The sequence below is a fragment of the Drosophila biarmipes genome, chromosome 2L, assembly GCF_025231255.1.
Source record: "Drosophila biarmipes strain raj3 chromosome 2L, RU_DBia_V1.1, whole genome shotgun sequence".
In the NCBI taxonomy this organism is placed as follows: Eukaryota; Metazoa; Arthropoda; class Insecta; order Diptera; family Drosophilidae; genus Drosophila; species Drosophila biarmipes.
Window position 1 is genome coordinate 5,415,069 of NC_066612.1, and position 16,617 is coordinate 5,431,685.

Sequence of the window (16,617 nt, forward strand, 5' to 3'; positions counted from 1 at the left end):
GACTTCGATTAAATGGGTTAGGTGATCACCAGCTGAAGCAGCGACCCTACGGTTTTTACTCTGCCTATGCTCTGCTGACACGCACAGTATACGTTTCTTAAAGCTATAAATAAAATATTTCTTTTAATTGGTTGTAGAACCCTGTGATCTAACCGAGAGAAAAAATAGAAAGAGATTAGAATTACCTTATCTGTTAAACTTTCTATTCATAAAATAAAAACCCTCGGTATATGGTTACTATTAAGATTATGTGAATATATTTATTTATTTTTAATTAAGCCCCTTGCAAGGTGAATCCTACTTTCCCGCCCCGGGAGGCCTGGGATTGGGCTCGATGCGCAGAAGTTGCTTGTGTTGGCCGATCATGTGCTCAATGTGGTTGCACTCGCGCAGATGACCCTTGAACTCATCGAGGGTCTCGTACAGCACCGGATAGAGAGCGGGCAGGAGTCCGTGATCCAGCGTGGGGAAGAGATGGTGGAGCACATGATCGCCAAAGTGGGTGAGCACCAGGAACTGCGACCACTTGAGATCACCGCGATCAATGATGGTGTCCACCTGGAAGAGGCCCCAGTCGCGGTCCTCGCGATTCGCATCGCCCTCGTGATAGATTTCCGGATCGTGATGGGCCGCATTCAGACCGATCACACAGAAGCTGAAGCTGGCGATCGACGTCATCGCGAGCCATGTGCGCACGCAGATCCAGACGCCCGCAGATCCTCCAGTTCCCAGGTATATGGCGATGGGGATGCTCAGCGGCAGCAGATCGTGCCAGTAGAGGATGTTCGTGTGGCGCAGCGAGTAGAAAATACTGCAACCATATCAATCAATAAAAACGATCACTGATTAGACATTGTTTACGATCGCCACCACCTCGATCACGATCCCTTACCGTGTGCCCATCTGTATGAAGAAGGCCAGGGCGTAGGCCACCGGCTCCGTGACCCAGGACACGTAGCGCATCACCTTGCTCTTGATATGCGGGTTGGGCACCCAGCACAGCAGCGGCTCGAACATCGAGAGCTCCAGGTCGAAATAGGAGTTGGGATAGATGTGGTGGGACAGGGCGTGGGACACCCGCCAGGCGGCGAAGTTCATCAGGCCCAGGTTGAAGGCGTACATCTGCCAGTTGTCCCGGCGATGGAAGTAGTTGTGGGACACGATCACCGTCCAGCAGAGGGCCACACCCGCCAGGACCAGAGCCAGAAGGCTGTTGTACTTGGCACTGGCAATGCCGAAAAGGAAGAGCGACACAAGGACTCCCAGGTGGATGAGCTAAAGGCGAAAAATATATTAAAAGGATATTCCGAATTTGGAAATAAAAGTATTTATTAAAATAATTTGTATAAATTTTCCCAAAAAACCCTGGAAACTTTCCAGCATGGTAAGCAAAAAAATTATCATAAGATTTCCCAAAAAAGTCCCCGGGAAACCTGATAACTCTGACTTATTATCAGCATGAGACTTTTAAAAAAGCTGCGACACGTGAAATGTAAGATTAGTTTTTTGTTTCGGTTACCCATAAATTTCGTGGCGCTCGAGAGGCTCACCTAATCACTATGTAATTGATAAGAAATTTATAATTCACGCCCATTTTCTGTTAATTATCTTTAGGTCTCAGCACTCACATCACTCTTTCGCTTTGGCCGCTTGTCGACAGTCTTCAGCTTTTCGCGCACCCGCTCCTTGAGGGTCTTGTAGAATCCCCCCTCCTCCAGGGTCAGGGTGTAGATCCTGGGCTCGGCGGCATCCCTGACCCTGTACTTGGCAATCATCTTCTCGGGAGCCGTCGTAAGATGATGCGCCTCGAAGGCTTCGGTGATGTCGGTGCCCTTGGTCTCGCGGATCCAGAAAGGACCGCCAGGATGCTTGTCGATGAACTCGGTGAAGTCGTAGATGCCGTCGTAGATGCGCCAGAGTCCTTCGGCCCGATCGTCCTGCCGCTTGCCCTTCTGCCAGCTGTGTGTGGTGATCAGGGGCGAGTTGCGGTACGTGGGGAACTTGGTGGCAATGCCACTCTTTTTCCACTCCTCGATTACCATTTTGGGGAGTCCTTTCGATCACTGAGGTCCTCGAAACACAACCGATCTACCGATTCTGGAACCTTCACGCTGCGATTCCAGCAACCAACTGAAAGGCACCGGCGATGGCAAGAGATTTTATGCGTAGCGCCAATCTCAGGAGATTATATAAGCCGAAAATCGATTCCATTTTACAAACAAAACGTTTCCATTTTGATAAGACGCCTGCCTTATCAGCGGAGCGCCGTGGGGCCACAGCTGCCGGCTCCTAACTATTACGTCTATCTAAATCTCATATTTTTTTTTAACATTTGCTTCTAATCAGCTTTCATTAGGTGGAATCACCCAGTGGGCATGTCTGCCCAGACTTCATCGACAATAGGTCAGTGCGGTGACCATAAACATTGCTATATCACCGCAGCAATTTGAGGCTTCGCTTGGCTGACGAGGGTGTGCAGCTATAAAAAGTTGTTAGGGGTAGTCTTTTCTTACGAAGACCCCATAAAATATGCTTCATTACCTAGCAAAAAAAATTTTGGTCATATAAGGTACAAGTATATAATTTATTAAAGATCTCTAAGAGACATGAGGTACTTTTAAAAACCATATTTTAGGAAATATATTTTCTTATTCCTCGAATTTGTATTTAGAACTCTTAGATACCTAAGTTGAACTAGCATTGTAATTAGGTTTGTACTGAATACCATTTGCATATTATACCATTTTCATACGACCCATGATAAGAAGTGAGAGGTAGTGAGCGGAAAGCTTTCGATCTGCGATACTCTCGGATCGGAGCTTTACTAATTGATCGGGCGAGCGTTATACGAAGACAAAAGCCGAGCGACGCTCCAATAAAAGTTTAGTAGGCGCTACGTAAACAAACTCTGCGGTTTGTCTTCATCTGAGGGTGCACCGAGCGACCGGTTCTTTCGGTGGGTACTAAGTTGAACTAGCTATCAGCACGATTAGGCATTAACATACAAGGTACTTTCATCGGTTTAAGTTTACTCATTTTATTCTAGTAGATCATTTAACGAGCGGTGCAAGTAATGGCGCCCAACGTGGAAGAGGATGTTTCCTGGCAGGTGTCGGGAATATGTAGGACCTATCCAAGCTACCGCCAGCATCTACCCATTACAAGCGAAAGGTTTGTATTCAGTGGATTTTACAAATCCAATCTACAAATTATAATTTTCTCTTGCTCAGCTGGCTGGAGGGCAAACATGCCGATGACGAGGCCGAAGGTCTTTGGCGCATTGACGATAAGCTCTATGACTTGAGCGACTTTGCCGCTCGCCATCCGGGCGGCGCCTCTTGGATCGAGTGCACTCGGGGCACCGACATCACGGAACCCTTCGAGTCCCATCACATTGGGGAGCGGGCTCGGGGTATGCTGAGCAAATTCGAAGTGCGACAGGCCACGAAGCCGAGGAACTACAAGTTCACGCTCAAAGAAAATGGTTTTTACATGACCCTGAAGCGGAGGGTACGGGAAAAGCTAAGAAAAATCGAGTACTCCCCCACCAGGAAAACTGAGGTATTGATTCGTTTTTAGGAGTCTTGAATTTACTGATGCAGTTTTGCTAAATATGGCAGTTCCTTTACACGGGCATTCTAGTCTCCCTATTCCTCTTCAGCTGGATAGGCACCGTTCTGGACTCTCTGGTCTTTCAGGGCATGGCTGGCCTGGCCCTGTGCTGGGTGGCCACCTCCACACATAACTACTTCCATCAGCGGGATAATTGGCGGATGTACACCTTTAATCTGACTTTGATGAACTTCCGCAGCTGGCGGATTTCCCATGCCCTGTCTCACCACGTTTATGCGAATTCGCTGCACGACCTGGAGATGTCCATGTTTGAGCCGTTCCTGTGCTGGATTCCCGATCGTCACTATGCCAGTAAAGCGCAACGATGGATCTCCGTGGTTATATCACCGGTGGTGTATGTGGTCCTCTTTCAGGGGCAGTTTATCCTGCGGTGAGTGGGTGAAATAACTCTGTTTATATAGGGTTTTAATTTGTATTTTTTGTTTCAGTGTGGCCCTCTCCCTGGCCAAGAGCAACGTTCTGCATTGGGATGATCTCATAGGCTTTACCCTACCAATCTTTTTATATTTCTCCACTGGCGTGGGTCTGCTTGCCACTCTTGGAAGTTGGCAAATAATCGTAGCCGTGGGCAGCTTTATTTTTGGACTTGTAGGCCTCACAGCAGCCCATCATGATCCCAGAATTCTGCACGATGGCGACGCCCAGCGTAAGGACATTGATTGGGGTCTCTACCAGGTGGATACGATCATCGACCGCGGCGATATCAAGTGGTCGGATCTCCTGGTGCTCACCCACTTTGGGGAGCACGCCCTGCACCATCTGTTTCCCACTCTCGATCACGGAGTTCTCAAGCAACTCTATCCCGAGTTGAGGGAAACTATGAAGGAGTTTGACGTGGAGCTCAGGGAGATCAATCACTGGGGCCACATCAAGGGTCAAAATCAGCAGTTGCTGAGGATCAAAAAGAATCCCCTGCCACCGGGCAGTAAAAAGTTGAAGTAGAGTGGGTTTTGGTCTACTATAAAAGTTATGTGATGAGGGGGGAAAGGTTGGTCTGTAAATAGTGAGGATTTAGGGTAAGAATAAGCCATAAAAATAATATAATATTAAATAATAATTGTACCTGTACATATACTCGTATGTTTTTAATTTTCTCTTATAAATTTCTTTGCCTTACTATCAAAACAATTTGCACTCTTACCAAAAAAAGCTTGGCCTGGCACTCTTTTTTTTCAGCTTACGATGGTTAAAAGCTCTTTGAGTATTTCCGCTTTTTTATGGGGTTCGTTATAGTATCCATAAAATGTTTGTATATGTTTATGCAGCCACTAACATTTCTTACAACATTTAATTAATTCATTTTAGATAGTTTTCCTTGGAGGTGAGAGTGCAGCTGATGTTGAGAAATATGATAGTTTTCTTTGAGCAGACACGCACAGATGGCAGACTGCGTCAGATAGTGATATGGAATTGTGTTTTTGCTGACTCATTGTGACAACGCAAATGGGAGTATTGAGCATAATTCGATTAGGAAATGAAAGTATTGAGCATAATTCTATTGGGAAATCGATTTATTTATATTTTTTTAAATAAAATAAAATTCGCGTTCCACTCTTAAATTCGCGTTGATAAGATCGTCGTTCGGAGGCAAGAAGTCGACCAGTCATTCGGGTGGCTAGCCCACACATTTTCCTATAAATAGCCAGGGGCATTTTCGATTCTCATTAGTTTCACTTCGGTATTGACCGGAGGAGTCCAGCAAATGGTTCACAAAATGTTGTCGGTTCGCTTCCTGTTAATAGGGCTGCTCGCAGTGGTGACCTCCACCCAGGGAGCCAATATTCTGGGGCTCTTCAGCAGCCACAGTGCCTCGCATCTGATAATCCATATGTCGACCGCAAAGGCCCTGGCCGAGGCTGGACACAATGTGACGGTGGTGTCGATGATGAAGCCCAAGGTAACCCACAAGGACATCCACCTGATTGTGATCCCAGTGACGAAGGAGCAAGAGCGCATCATAGAGGACCAAATGGCCACCATGGCCGGGCAAAAGAACTCCATGTTTGGGACTTTCAGCCGGCTCCTGAACAGCATGGATGTGATGATCGAGAGCCAGGCTGAACTACTCTCCGATCCAAGGTTCCAGCGAATATACGAGACCAAGTTTGATCTGATGATATTGGGCTATTTCCTTAACGATTTCCAACTGGCAGTAGCGGCCAAGCTAAACGTTCCTGTCATCATCGACTGGTTGGTGGCGCCCAACACCATAACAGACAAGTTTACGGGCAATCCCGCGGAGATATCCTACGTACCCAATGCAGCCACCGTTGCAGCGCATCCCATGGGCTTCCTAAAACGAGTAGAGAACCTGGGCTACCACCTGCTGGAGCAGTTCATGACTGGATTACTTGATGATAAGATGAACCAAGTTTATAAGAAAACCTACGGTGGAGATAAGAATCTGCCAACACTGAATGAGTTAAAGAAAAACATATCGATTGTGTTCGCCGGTTCGCACTTAGTCAGCGAGGGACCGATACGACCCCTGGTACCCGCCATTATTGAAACCGGCGGTATCCAGGTGAAGGACAAGCCAGATCCGCTGCCCAAGGACATTGATCAGTTCCTGAACAAGTCCACCCAGGGAGCTATCTTCCTTTCCCTCGGCTCGAACATCAAGAGCTCCAAGGTGAAGCCGGAAATCGTGCAGACCATGTTTAAGGTGCTGTCAGGACTCAAGCAGAACGTCATCTGGAAATGGGAGGACTTGGAGAACACACCAGGCAATGTCTCCAATATACTTTATAAAACCTGGCTGCCGCAGGACGATATTCTGGCGCATCCGAACACCAAACTCTTCGTCACACATGCCGGCAAGGGTGGCGTCACCGAATCCCAGTACCATGGAGTGCCCATGGTGGCCTTGCCTATTTTCGGGGATCAACCCGGAAACGCCGCTGCCATGGAACAACTGGGATTCGGGGTGGCCCTAGATCTGCTCACCATAACTGAAGACGGTTTCAGACAAGCCCTGAAGGAGGTCCTGGGAAATGATAAGTACGGGCAAACTGTTCGGAGATTCTCCAACCTGTACAGGGATCGACCCCTCACTGCCAAACAATCGGTGGTTTTCTGGACGGAGTACGTCCTGAGGCATCGTGGAGCGCCCCACCTGCAAAGTCCTTCGATGCATATGAACTTCATTGAGCTCAACAATCTGGATGTCTACGCTCTTATTTTATCAATCCTGGTCCTGTCTTTGCTCCTGGCCCGACTGGTTGGTAAATTCCTTTGGGGACTAGTTGTCAAGTCTAAGATTTCCGCAGCAAAAAAGGAGCAATAAAATAAGATTATATGGTTTTAATAAAAAAAACGAAAAAATAATAAAACACTGTTTTCGTACTTTATACCCACAAAATTGAAAATATTTATTTATCTTAATAATAGATCTTTGTCAACGTTACAACACGTAACATTATCTCTTTTCCGGCTAAAGACATCAACCAGCAAAAATTTGTAATCGGGTTAATAACACTAATCGCTTGCGATAACAAAATGAAAATAAAATGATTTCCGTCTATACGTCTGAAGGCAGTCAAACCTCCCTAACATAAACTTTTTGCCATTATAAAGTGGTTGTCATTTTATGTTCATTTAACAGAAAGCTAGATGGTGAAATAAAAACTGTAATATATGTGATACCTTTTTTTGTGCATTGTTATGCACTACCCAATAATAAAAGTGAATATGACAATAACATATATTATATTTCTTATATTTCTCTAAAGTTCTCTTAAATATATACTATATTCATTTTTTAAGATCCTACGAGAGTGGGTTAATAAACACATAATAGGTGGAAGAGTCGATTTGAACTTATAAGAGTGCCTAGGTAAGAGTACCCATCAGAACCGAGAAGTGTTGATAAAGGAACTGTTTGCCTGGTAACTGAAAGGTTATTAAAAATCGCCAAAACAGTTGAAATTTTGATATACAAGAATAGTTAATTTCTAATGCACGGTCCACTCTAACATTAATATTTCTCTTAATGCTTTTAGTAAATCTCTTAAACTTCGGGGACTTTATTTTTGACAAAATCCCACACAATTTGAAGATATTATTGTTTAGAACGCCCTTTTGTACCTAATCATATAATGGGCAGCCTAACACCTCAAATAAATGGAAAGAGTCGAGTCAGTCGTTTAAGAGAGATAAGATAAGAGTGTGGTTTGGGATCGAAGGGAGTCGATAAGCGAATTAGATGACTAGCAACTCGAATTTTCACCCATAAATAGCTAGCCACATGCCCAGTTCTCTTCAGTTATAATTTCGCCATTGACCGGAGAGGTCAGCCAAAAAGCTTATAAAATGTTCGCGGTTCGCTCGGTTCTTTTGCTGCTGCTCGGTGTGGTGGCCTCCACCCAGGGAGCCAATATTCTGGGGCTCTTCAGCAGCCACAGTCAGTCGCACCTGATCATCCACATGTCGGTGGCCAAGGCTCTGGTCGAGGCTGGCCACAATGTGACGGTGGTGTCCATGCTGAAGCCCAAGGTGACGCACAAGGACATCCACCTGATCGTGATCCCGATGAAGGAGGAACAGGAGCTCATTATGGAGAGACAAATGACCGAAATGGCCAACCAGAAGAACTCCCTCTGGAGCACTATGAAGCGACTGCTCACCGACATGGAGGTGATGATCAATGCCCAGGCCGAACTGCTCTCCGATCCGAGGTTCCAGCGAATTTACGAGACCAAATTTGATCTGATGATATTGGGTTACTTTATCAACGACTTCCAACTGGGAGTTGCGCATAAGCTAGGGGTTCCCGTGATCGTTGACTGGATGGCAGCGCCTATTCCAATAATCGATAAGTTTGTGGGTAATCCCGCTGAGGTATCATACGTGCCCCTGCAAGGTCCTGTTGGAACAAATTCCTCGAGTTTTCTTAAAAGAGCTGAAAACCTTGTGAAATTCCTGTTAATGGAGTACATTATGGTTGTCTTTGATTACAAATTGACCGGCATTTATAATGAGGTCTTCCCGGAAAAAGATCAACCCACTCTGAAGGAGTTGAGAAAGAATATCTCAATAGCCTTTGTCGGCGCCCATTTGATTGCTGAGGGTCCCATTCGACCCCTGGTGCCTGCCACTATTGAAATTGGAGGCATACAGGTGAAGGACAAGCCGGATCCGCTGCCCAAGGACATCGAGCAGTTCCTGAACAAGTCCTCCCAGGGAGCTGTCTTTCTCTCCCTCGGCTCGAACATCAAGAGCTCCACAGTGAAGCCAGAAATTGTGCAGACCATCTTTAAGGTGCTGTCGGGACTGAAAGAGAATGTTATCTGGAAATGGGAGGACTTGGAGAACACTCCTGGCAACGCATCCAACATACTGTACAAGAACTGGCTGCCCCAGGATGATATCCTGGCGCATCCTAACACCAAACTCTTCATCACACATGCCGGAAAGGGTGGCATCACCGAAGCCCAGTACCATGGAGTTCCCATGGTGGCCTTGCCCATTTTTGGGGATCAGCCCGGAAACGCCGCAGTCATGGAAGCATCAGGATATGGACTGGCTCTGGACTTGCTAACCATTACCGAGGATAGTCTGAGGAAGGCCCTTAAGGAAGTTTTGGAGAACAAGAAGTACAGCCAAGCAATCGGAAAGTTCTCCGCCCTGTACAGGGATCGACCCCTTACTGCAAAGCAATCGGTGGTTTTCTGGACCGAGTACATCCTGAGGCATCATGGTGCTCCCCACCTGCAGAGTCCTTCGGTGCATATGAACTTCATTCAGCTCCACAATCTCGATATCTACCTTCTGATTGCCACAATCCTGGTCTTGCTTGTGCTCCTAACTCGTCTGGTAGCGAAATTCGCGTGGAACAAATTTAGAGGCCAGGCAAAGATCTCAGAGTCAAAAAAGAAAGAATGAAATAATTAAAATAATAAGTACAGCTAATGTATTATTTATAGAAAATTGTATATTTTAATAAAATATTAAAAAATATTTATTTCGGTATGATTTTGTTTGCCTGCGAACATTAAAGCATAAATCCATGATTTTTGATTACCAACCACTTACCTTATCTTCGCAAGATATGCGCTATCAATAGTAAATGTGGCCTAGTAATATTTTTGGCACCCCAAAAGGTGGTTCTTGTTATAAAACAAATTTATGACTTAAAAATTTTGTGCGGTGCTAGCTTGTCAATCTTAAGAAGGTTAATATTAGCACTTTTAGGTTGAACACTAGAAGGATATGTTGGAATATATTTCGCAATAAAAAAAAATTAGGTACATTTATTTTAAATACTTTTCCATGAACAATCATATAAAACCACAATCTGACTAATTACGTAAAAAATAAGCGCCAAAGCAAGGCGACAAACATGATAATATACGCCTTGAAATTTTTTTGTTAATAAGTTGTAGTTTATTTCAATTTAAAGCATATAATCATGACTCAGGTCGCAGACACGCGATACGATGCCAGACCCCAGCGATAGCGATAAATCCACAGCGATAGTCTAGCTCGGTAGGACAGACCCTATTCAGAATTCCCCGATATGCCTAGTCACTCCGGCGTAGCCAGTGAAATAAAAGCTGTATCAATTCAGATTGTTGCTAACGATGTTCGACGCTCGGTACTATATAAGCATAACGCTATAAAGATCGTACTTAGTCGTTTGTTGTGAGTTCCATTGAGAAGTTCAATTATTATGATTAAATACGTTGGTATCGCGTTTTTACTCATTTTACTTTTGGGCGCGAAGACCCAGAGTAGTGATGGGGCCAATATTTTGGGAATTTTCGGAACCCACAGTCCTTCCCATGTGATCGTGCACATGGCTGTGATGAAAACCCTGGCGGATCGGGGTCACAACATCACTGTGGTGACCCAGATGAAGCCGAAGTTGGCGGCACATGAAAATATCACAGTGATTGTGGCACCACCCTCTCCGGAGCGAAAAGAGTTCATCGAGGAGTACATGAAGCAGACATTCAATGATAAACCTTCTATCTGGACTACTATGATGAAAGCTGTTCTTCAGGCCAATGATCAGCTGGAAGGACAGATGGAGTTCACGGTTCATCCGAGTTTCAAGGAGCTGTACGAGAATCCCCAGACGAAATTCGATTTGGTGATTTTGGGTCCGATGGCCAACGACTTTCAGCTGGGCATCGTCGCCAAGCTTCGCTGTCCGGTGATCGTAACTTGGGTGGGCGTGCCCCTGCCCTTTATGGATAGTATTGTGGGAAATGTCAATGACCCCTCCTACGTGCCCAGCTTGAATGTGGCCCTCGAGGCTGGGCAAAACACTATGACGTTTACTCAAAGGTTGAGCAACTATTTCAAACACTCCTTCCTGGATGTAGTGAACAAGCTGTTGAACTATAAGATGAACCAGATGTATGAGTGAGTATTAGTTGTTCACTAGGATTGTTAAAAATAATATTTTGTAATGCCTAAAAATATGGAATTTATTTTTACCTATGAAGTACAAGAAGTTCAGAAAGACGTTTCGCTGCATACTTTTAGACACCTAAAATTACATTTAAAAGGGGTTCTTATCAAAATTGTGACTTTCTCCTCTTTTAGACGAGCTTTTGCCAATGAGACAGATCCTGACTTTCCTAATTACTACGAAATGAAGCGTCGCATATCCTTACTCTTCTACAATTACCACTCCCCCAGTGAAGGACCTATAAGACCAACAGTTCCCACATCGATTGAAATCGGCGGAATACAGGTTAAAGAGCAGTCAGATCCACTGCCCAAGGAGCTGGCAAAGTTCCTTGAAGACACAGATGAGGGTGCCATATTCTTCAGCTTGGGCACCAATGTGAATACCAATAATTTTCGGCCAGAAATCACAGATATCCTTTATAGAGTACTGTCCAAATTGCCCCAGAGAGTGGTGTGGAAGTGGGAGGATCTGAACAATAAGCCAGGAAATGCCTCAAATATATACTTCAGCAATTGGTTGCCCCAGGATGATATACTGGCCCATCCGAAGATCAAGCTCTTCATAACCCATGCGGGCAAAGGTGGAGTGGCGGAGGCCCAATACCATGGGGTTCCCATGCTGGCATTGCCCATTTTCGGGGATCAACAGGGAAATGCTGAGATCATGACAAAATCGGGCTTTGGCCGTTGGTTGGATATGCACACACTCACGGCGGAGGAATTCGAGGAGAATGTCCATGAGGTCCTTGAGAACCCATCGTATCGAGAGACCATAAGGAAATTCTCCACTCTCTATAGAGATCGTCCTCTGACAGCCCGTCAATCGGTTGTCTACTGGACCGAGTACGTGTTGCGTCACCAGGGAGCCTACCATCTACAGAGTCCCCTCATCCATATGGATTTCATAGCCCGCAATAATATCGATGTCTTCGCAGTGATTCTCCTCGTGGTCCTTGCACTCATAGTCATATTTAAATTCGTATTTCGCAAGGCTTTTAACGTTGTGCGTGGCCTGAGTTATCGCGGGAAATCAATGACCGACAAGCTTAAAAATAATTAATAGGTTAGCCATCTTATCTTTGCGAATACGTAATATCAGTTGGCGTTATGAAATGCAAAATTGCACAAAAGTATGGCCTGGGGGTCAGTGATCAAGTAGTATAGTCTGCTCTTAGGAATACCCATTAATAAATTAGTAATAATAAGAAAACAACTGATATTGCCTTTTATTTATATTTTTTTTTACAAGAAGCACTTGAGATAAAAAGCTTTGCTGGAAAGCATGACTGCGTATTAATCAGGCACTACAGGGGCGTAGCCAAGGCGTGGGCTAGGGGGGTTAACCCCTTTCTTTTCAGGGGGAATCCCACGCTACGTATAGTGCTTAGAAAGTATGCTATGAAATATGTCCTTTTCAAACCCTTTGAATAAAAACCTGACTAAGCCACTGCATATGTGTGTATATGAACGTTCAGATTAACACATGGGGCCTTGAAAATAATCGTTTGCACTTTTTTGGTGTCGCATAATATCAAATAAGTTTTGCCCAGGAGCGGACTATGGATTGGTAGGGAATATAATGTACTTAACCCAAAAATCGTAAACCCTTGCTATCTGCCATAACACTCAAGTGCCCCCAGAGACCTGCACTCTACGTAGATAATTTAATTACACTGATGTCATGCACCTTTAACGACCCGGCAATTAACGCAATAGCAACAGATATTCCCAGACCTAGAGCAACACTCAGCGCACTCAACAGGTTGCTCCCCCAATCTCCCCCAGCGATTATTTTTAGAGGCCTCCCGCTCAGCAGTTCTCTCCTCTCGAGAACTATCTATCCGATTCCGAATCTGTTCGGATACGATTCTCAGTTATTCGAGCGGCATCCGAGGCAGCGCGTGCCGAACGCGTATTGTTTTCCAAATTTGTTTTATATTATTTAATGGCTTACTTGGGCGTCTCTATATAGACGAGGTATTTCGAATATCTATAGTTGTTGGAGTCGTCGGGGAAGAGTGCCAATTCAGTGAAACAATAGTTAACCTACAAGTTGACATTGACAATGGCACAAGGTTGCACTTTAACCCATGCACTAGCAGTTTAAATGATGTAAACATATATTTACTTTGGTCTATTTTAAAGCATAAGGTGGTTTTATCTGGTTACTAGTGACTTATAAATGTGCCTTAGTGTTTACTTAGAGCACGAAAGCTGCTGGCAATTACAAAATATAGGGCACATGCACTACAATAAAATACCAAGTAATGTTTATATAAATTAAACATTGTTTAACAGTAATGAGTTAACAAAATGTTCAGCAAAGTGAGACCTTTGGTCCGGAATATATTGCGCTTTACTCCTAAACGAATTCAACAATCTTTTAAATATTGTCTGTGGCCGTGTTAATAAGCAAAGTATAAAATCGACCATCTTATCTCCAAGTGCAATACAACTTTGGTATTCATATATTTTCAATCAAAACCTTTTATAAAATATTAAATATATTTTACAGTGCTTGACCCCCACATAACAAACAACGTGTACTGTGCTTGAGGTACACTTCCTAACTATCTTCAAACTGTTTGTGAAATTCATGCTACTGCAAAGATACATATATACTTTTTGCAGATTAAGCGATAAAGGGAATCTTATCAGTGCGCTATCGCTGGAACCCACTGTGTATAAGATAGCCGGCTGCTTGCAGGCCAATCAGTTTCCCATTGTACTTGGACTTGAACGGAGCTGGTCATGACACAACTCGGGAAGAGCAGTTGGATCGGCTGCAGTCTGGGTGGCCTGCTGGTGGCCCTTCTGGCCCTGCAATCGATGCCCCAGGGCAGCGAGGGGGCCAACATCCTGGGCGTCTTCACCAGCCACAGTGCGTCGCACTTCATTGTCCACATGTCCATCATGAAGACGCTGGCCGAGGAGGGGCACAACGTGACCGTGGTCTCCTCGGTGCCACCCAAAGTGACCCACAAGAGCATCAAGCACATTGTGATCCCCATGAGTGCCGAGGATGAGAAGATCCTCAACGACGGCATGGCCGGTATGGCCAAGGAGAAGCCCTCGATTTGGAACACCTTCAAGTCGATCTTCAGCTCGCTGGCCTTGCTCATCGATAAGCAGGTGGACGTACTGGAGGATCCCAAATTCCAGGAGCTCTACCTGAACAAGGGCAACAAGTTCGACGTGGTCTTTGTGGGATTCTTCTTCAACACCTATCAGGTGGCTCTGGGCGCTCGGTTCAATTGCCCCGTGATAATTTCATGGTCTGGTGCACCCATGATGATGGTCAACGAGGTTCTGGGCAATCCCGAGCTGCCCAGCGTTCCGCAAATGAACATTGCCGGCAAGCCTGGACAGCCCATGAATTTCAAGCAGCGCTTGCAGAACTTTGGCAGCACCGTGGGCTTCAATGTTCTTGCTCTATTCCTGAACCACAAATACAACGGGTTCTATGAGTGAGTTCCTACCGATAGATTATGTGAAATTATAAATAATCCCCTATCATCCCTCCAGGCGACTTTGGGGCAAGGACAAGTCAATGCCCAGCTTCGAGCTGGCCAAGAGGAATGTCTCCCTGGCCTTTTGCAACAGCCATGCCATCAGCGAGGGACCCATTCGTCCGAATGTTCCGGGTATAATCGAGATCGGAGGCATCCAGGTGAAGACCAAGCCTGATCCCCTGCCGGAGGACATCAAGGAATTCCTGGACAAGGCCAAGCATGGAGCCATACTCTTCAGTTTGGGTTCCAACTTGAAGGGCGAACACATCCAGCCGGAGGTGGTGTCCACCATTTTCAAGGGTCTGAGCAGCCTCAAGCAGCAGGTGATCTGGAAGTGGGAGGATCTGAAGAACACGCCCGGCAAGTCGGCCAATATTCTCTACAAGAAGTGGCTGCCCCAGGACGACATCCTGGCCCATCCCAAGATCAAGCTCTTCATCACCCATGCGGGCAAGGGAGGAGTGGCGGAGGCCCAATACCACGGAGTCCCCATGCTGGCCCTGCCCGTCTTCGCCGACCAGCCGGGAAATGCCGACAAGCTGGTGCAGAGTGGATATGGCCTACAGTTGCCGTTAGCCACCTTGGAAGTGGATGAGTTCAAAGAGGCCATTAGGGAGGTCATCGGGAACCCAAAGTTCGCCCAGAAGCTGAAGAGCTTCTCGCAGCTGTATCGCGATCGTCCTCTGAGCGCCCAGGAATCGGTGGTCTACTGGACGGAGTACGTGATCCGTCACCATGGCGCCGCCCACATGCAGAGTCCGCTGGTCCACATGAACTTCATTGCCAGCAAAAACCTGGACATCTATCTCCTCGCCGTTCTGGTGCTCTACGTCCTCTTCCTCATCAACAAGATCGTGTGGAAGTTCTTGTGGCGCAAACTGTTCGCCAAATCGAAAAAGGATTCCCCAAAGAAGAAGGTGAAGAAGCAGTAGATAGGCTATATAAAGGATTATGCGAATTTTACACTTAGTAACAAATTGAACATGTACTCAGAAGCGAAACAAATAAAAATACCACTTAAACAAATATTTTAAATGTTTTTTTGAAATTTAAATTGAAAACCTAAATAATAAAAATATATTCATTTAAAAATTCGAAAACCTTCAACACAACCACTTTATAAGTAAGTGATAATATATGCTCAGTTACGGGGTAAAATCGTACATATTTATGTTGAATTTTAAAAGATTTCAAACACTTTTGTTAATCTTTATATACATTTATTGTGTACATGGAATTCCCTTATCAATAACCAGAGTATTATCATTATAAACTGCCGAATGCCTTATCATTAGACCACCCTTATCAGCGATTTTACCGGTTACACTCGAGTGACGCCGATGCCCTGCATTATATCATTTTTGCTGAGGGCCAACACTCAAAGTTAAAAGAGTGACATCTGTTAACAAAGCTAGAACAACCATTTGATTTATAGGTTGGTGTGGAAACCTATACTCACTCAAAGAGAATTTCTATGAATATATCAACTCTCATGATCTTTAACTACGACTGCTTTTTTGCATAAATTATTTTATGTGGCGAGCTTTGTTTACGAAATTAGTTGTTTGTTCTGTAGTTGTTCCCTTCTTATATGGAGACCTTTTATTTTTTCAGCGGAATTGAATTTTTGTGTTGCCCCAATATTTGTAATAACATTGATGGGGTATTTATAGTTTATAAATTGATTAGTTTGCCAAATATTTTTATTATAATTGTTGGGGTACATATATTTTGGAAAATGATTTGTGGTTGTTCCCTTCTTATATTGGGATTATTTAATTTTTCTGTGGAACTGAATCGTTAATTGATTTAAATTTATAGGTTGGGGCATAAATTTGATAAAATTATTTAACATTTTTAAAAACCATTTCACCAAAATCGGTGGCTGGCCAAGACCAAAAGTATTCACCTCATTGGTAAAAAAATGTTTGTTTATATTTTTTAGCATTGACTCAAACCAAATAGAAAGCTTTTAGTAAAAGTTTTTTTGAGTAACGTACGTAACATGATCACGTAACCAATCGATCGGTATATAACTCTAGGAACTAGGCAA

The 16,617-nt window shown here is 44.6% G+C and overlaps 6 protein-coding genes across 9 annotated transcripts; 5 read left to right on the forward strand and 1 right to left on the reverse strand.

The window, feature by feature from the left end:
• Positions 1-229: 229 nt before the first annotated feature.
• LOC108034001 (cytochrome b5-related protein) lies at positions 230-2,137 on the reverse strand. Its single transcript, XM_017108733.3, has 3 exons — positions 1,629-2,137; positions 893-1,275; positions 230-811 (listed from the first exon to the last, which is right to left on the reverse strand). The coding sequence occupies exons 1-3, from the start codon at positions 2,040-2,042 to the stop codon at positions 298-300; spliced, it is 1,311 nt and encodes a 436-aa protein (XP_016964222.1). The 5' UTR covers positions 2,043-2,137; the 3' UTR covers positions 230-297.
• Positions 2,138-2,886: 749 nt separating this feature from the next.
• Positions 2,887-4,701, forward strand: LOC108033719 (cytochrome b5-related protein). Of its 3 annotated transcripts, none has more exons than XM_017108255.3 (5): positions 2,887-2,956; positions 3,050-3,171; positions 3,231-3,561; positions 3,621-4,003; positions 4,062-4,701. In XM_017108255.3, exons 2-5 carry the CDS (start codon positions 3,074-3,076, stop codon positions 4,573-4,575), a joined length of 1,326 nt encoding a protein of 441 aa, XP_016963744.1. In that variant the 5' UTR covers positions 2,887-2,956; positions 3,050-3,073; the 3' UTR covers positions 4,576-4,701. The 3 variants fall into 3 exon arrangements, with proteins under 3 accessions (XP_016963744.1, XP_050741295.1, XP_050741296.1); XM_050885338.1 differs by having other exon boundaries at positions 2,893-2,956; positions 3,047-3,171; XM_050885339.1 differs by having other exon boundaries at positions 2,896-2,956; positions 3,028-3,171.
• Positions 4,702-5,327: 626 nt separating this feature from the next.
• LOC127010650 (UDP-glucosyltransferase 2) lies at positions 5,328-6,919 on the forward strand. The gene has a single exon (XM_050885008.1). The coding sequence runs from the start codon at positions 5,336-5,338 to the stop codon at positions 6,917-6,919; it is 1,584 nt and encodes a 527-aa protein (XP_050740965.1). The 5' UTR covers positions 5,328-5,335.
• Positions 6,920-7,911: 992 nt separating this feature from the next.
• On the forward strand, positions 7,912-9,591 carry LOC108035246 (UDP-glucosyltransferase 2-like). The gene has a single exon (XM_017110784.3). The coding sequence runs from the start codon at positions 7,945-7,947 to the stop codon at positions 9,514-9,516; it is 1,572 nt and encodes a 523-aa protein (XP_016966273.1). The 5' UTR covers positions 7,912-7,944; the 3' UTR covers positions 9,517-9,591.
• A 597-nt stretch (positions 9,592-10,188) lies between these two features.
• On the forward strand, positions 10,189-12,265 carry LOC108035237 (UDP-glycosyltransferase UGT5). The gene is made up of 2 exons (XM_017110772.2): positions 10,189-11,001; positions 11,185-12,265. Exons 1-2 carry the CDS (start codon positions 10,304-10,306, stop codon positions 12,110-12,112), a joined length of 1,626 nt encoding a protein of 541 aa, XP_016966261.1. The 5' UTR covers positions 10,189-10,303; the 3' UTR covers positions 12,113-12,265.
• Positions 12,266-12,724: 459 nt separating this feature from the next.
• Positions 12,725-15,592, forward strand: LOC108034999 (UDP-glycosyltransferase UGT5). Of its 2 annotated transcripts, none has more exons than XM_017110342.3 (3): positions 12,725-13,029; positions 13,684-14,519; positions 14,578-15,592. In XM_017110342.3, exons 2-3 carry the CDS (start codon positions 13,804-13,806, stop codon positions 15,494-15,496), a joined length of 1,635 nt encoding a protein of 544 aa, XP_016965831.1. In that variant the 5' UTR covers positions 12,725-13,029; positions 13,684-13,803; the 3' UTR covers positions 15,497-15,592. The 2 variants fall into 2 exon arrangements, with proteins under 2 accessions (XP_016965831.1, XP_043950200.1); XM_044094265.2 differs by lacking the exon at positions 12,725-13,029 and adding an exon at positions 13,039-13,127.
• Positions 15,593-16,617: the final 1,025 nt, after the last annotated feature.

Excerpts from the sequence above, each read along its gene's own strand:
- LOC108034001 (XM_017108733.3), bottom strand. The coding sequence starts at position 2,042 with ATGGTAATCGAGGAGTGGAAAAAGAGTGGCATTGCCACCAAGTTCCCC. Across the intron at positions 1,276-1,628 it reads GGCCAAAGCGAAAGAGTGAT|CTCATCCACCTGGGAGTCCT; the intron begins GTGAGTGCTGAG and ends TTTCGCCTTTAG. Across the intron at positions 812-892 it reads TTCATACAGATGGGCACACG|TATTTTCTACTCGCTGCGCC; the intron begins GTAAGGGATCGT and ends ATATGGTTGCAG.
- LOC108033719 (XM_017108255.3), top strand. The coding sequence starts at position 3,074 with ATGGCGCCCAACGTGGAAGAGGATGTTTCCTGGCAGGTGTCGGGAATA. Across the intron at positions 3,562-3,620 it reads CCCCCACCAGGAAAACTGAG|TTCCTTTACACGGGCATTCT; the intron begins GTATTGATTCGT and ends TAAATATGGCAG. Across the intron at positions 4,004-4,061 it reads CAGGGGCAGTTTATCCTGCG|TGTGGCCCTCTCCCTGGCCA; the intron begins GTGAGTGGGTGA and ends TTTTTGTTTCAG.
- LOC127010650 (XM_050885008.1), top strand. The coding sequence starts at position 5,336 with ATGGTTCACAAAATGTTGTCGGTTCGCTTCCTGTTAATAGGGCTGCTC.
- LOC108035246 (XM_017110784.3), top strand. The coding sequence starts at position 7,945 with ATGTTCGCGGTTCGCTCGGTTCTTTTGCTGCTGCTCGGTGTGGTGGCC.
- LOC108035237 (XM_017110772.2), top strand. The coding sequence starts at position 10,304 with ATGATTAAATACGTTGGTATCGCGTTTTTACTCATTTTACTTTTGGGC. Across the intron at positions 11,002-11,184 it reads AAGATGAACCAGATGTATGA|ACGAGCTTTTGCCAATGAGA; the intron begins GTGAGTATTAGT and ends CTCCTCTTTTAG.
- LOC108034999 (XM_017110342.3), top strand. The coding sequence starts at position 13,804 with ATGACACAACTCGGGAAGAGCAGTTGGATCGGCTGCAGTCTGGGTGGC. Across the intron at positions 14,520-14,577 it reads AAATACAACGGGTTCTATGA|GCGACTTTGGGGCAAGGACA; the intron begins GTGAGTTCCTAC and ends TCATCCCTCCAG.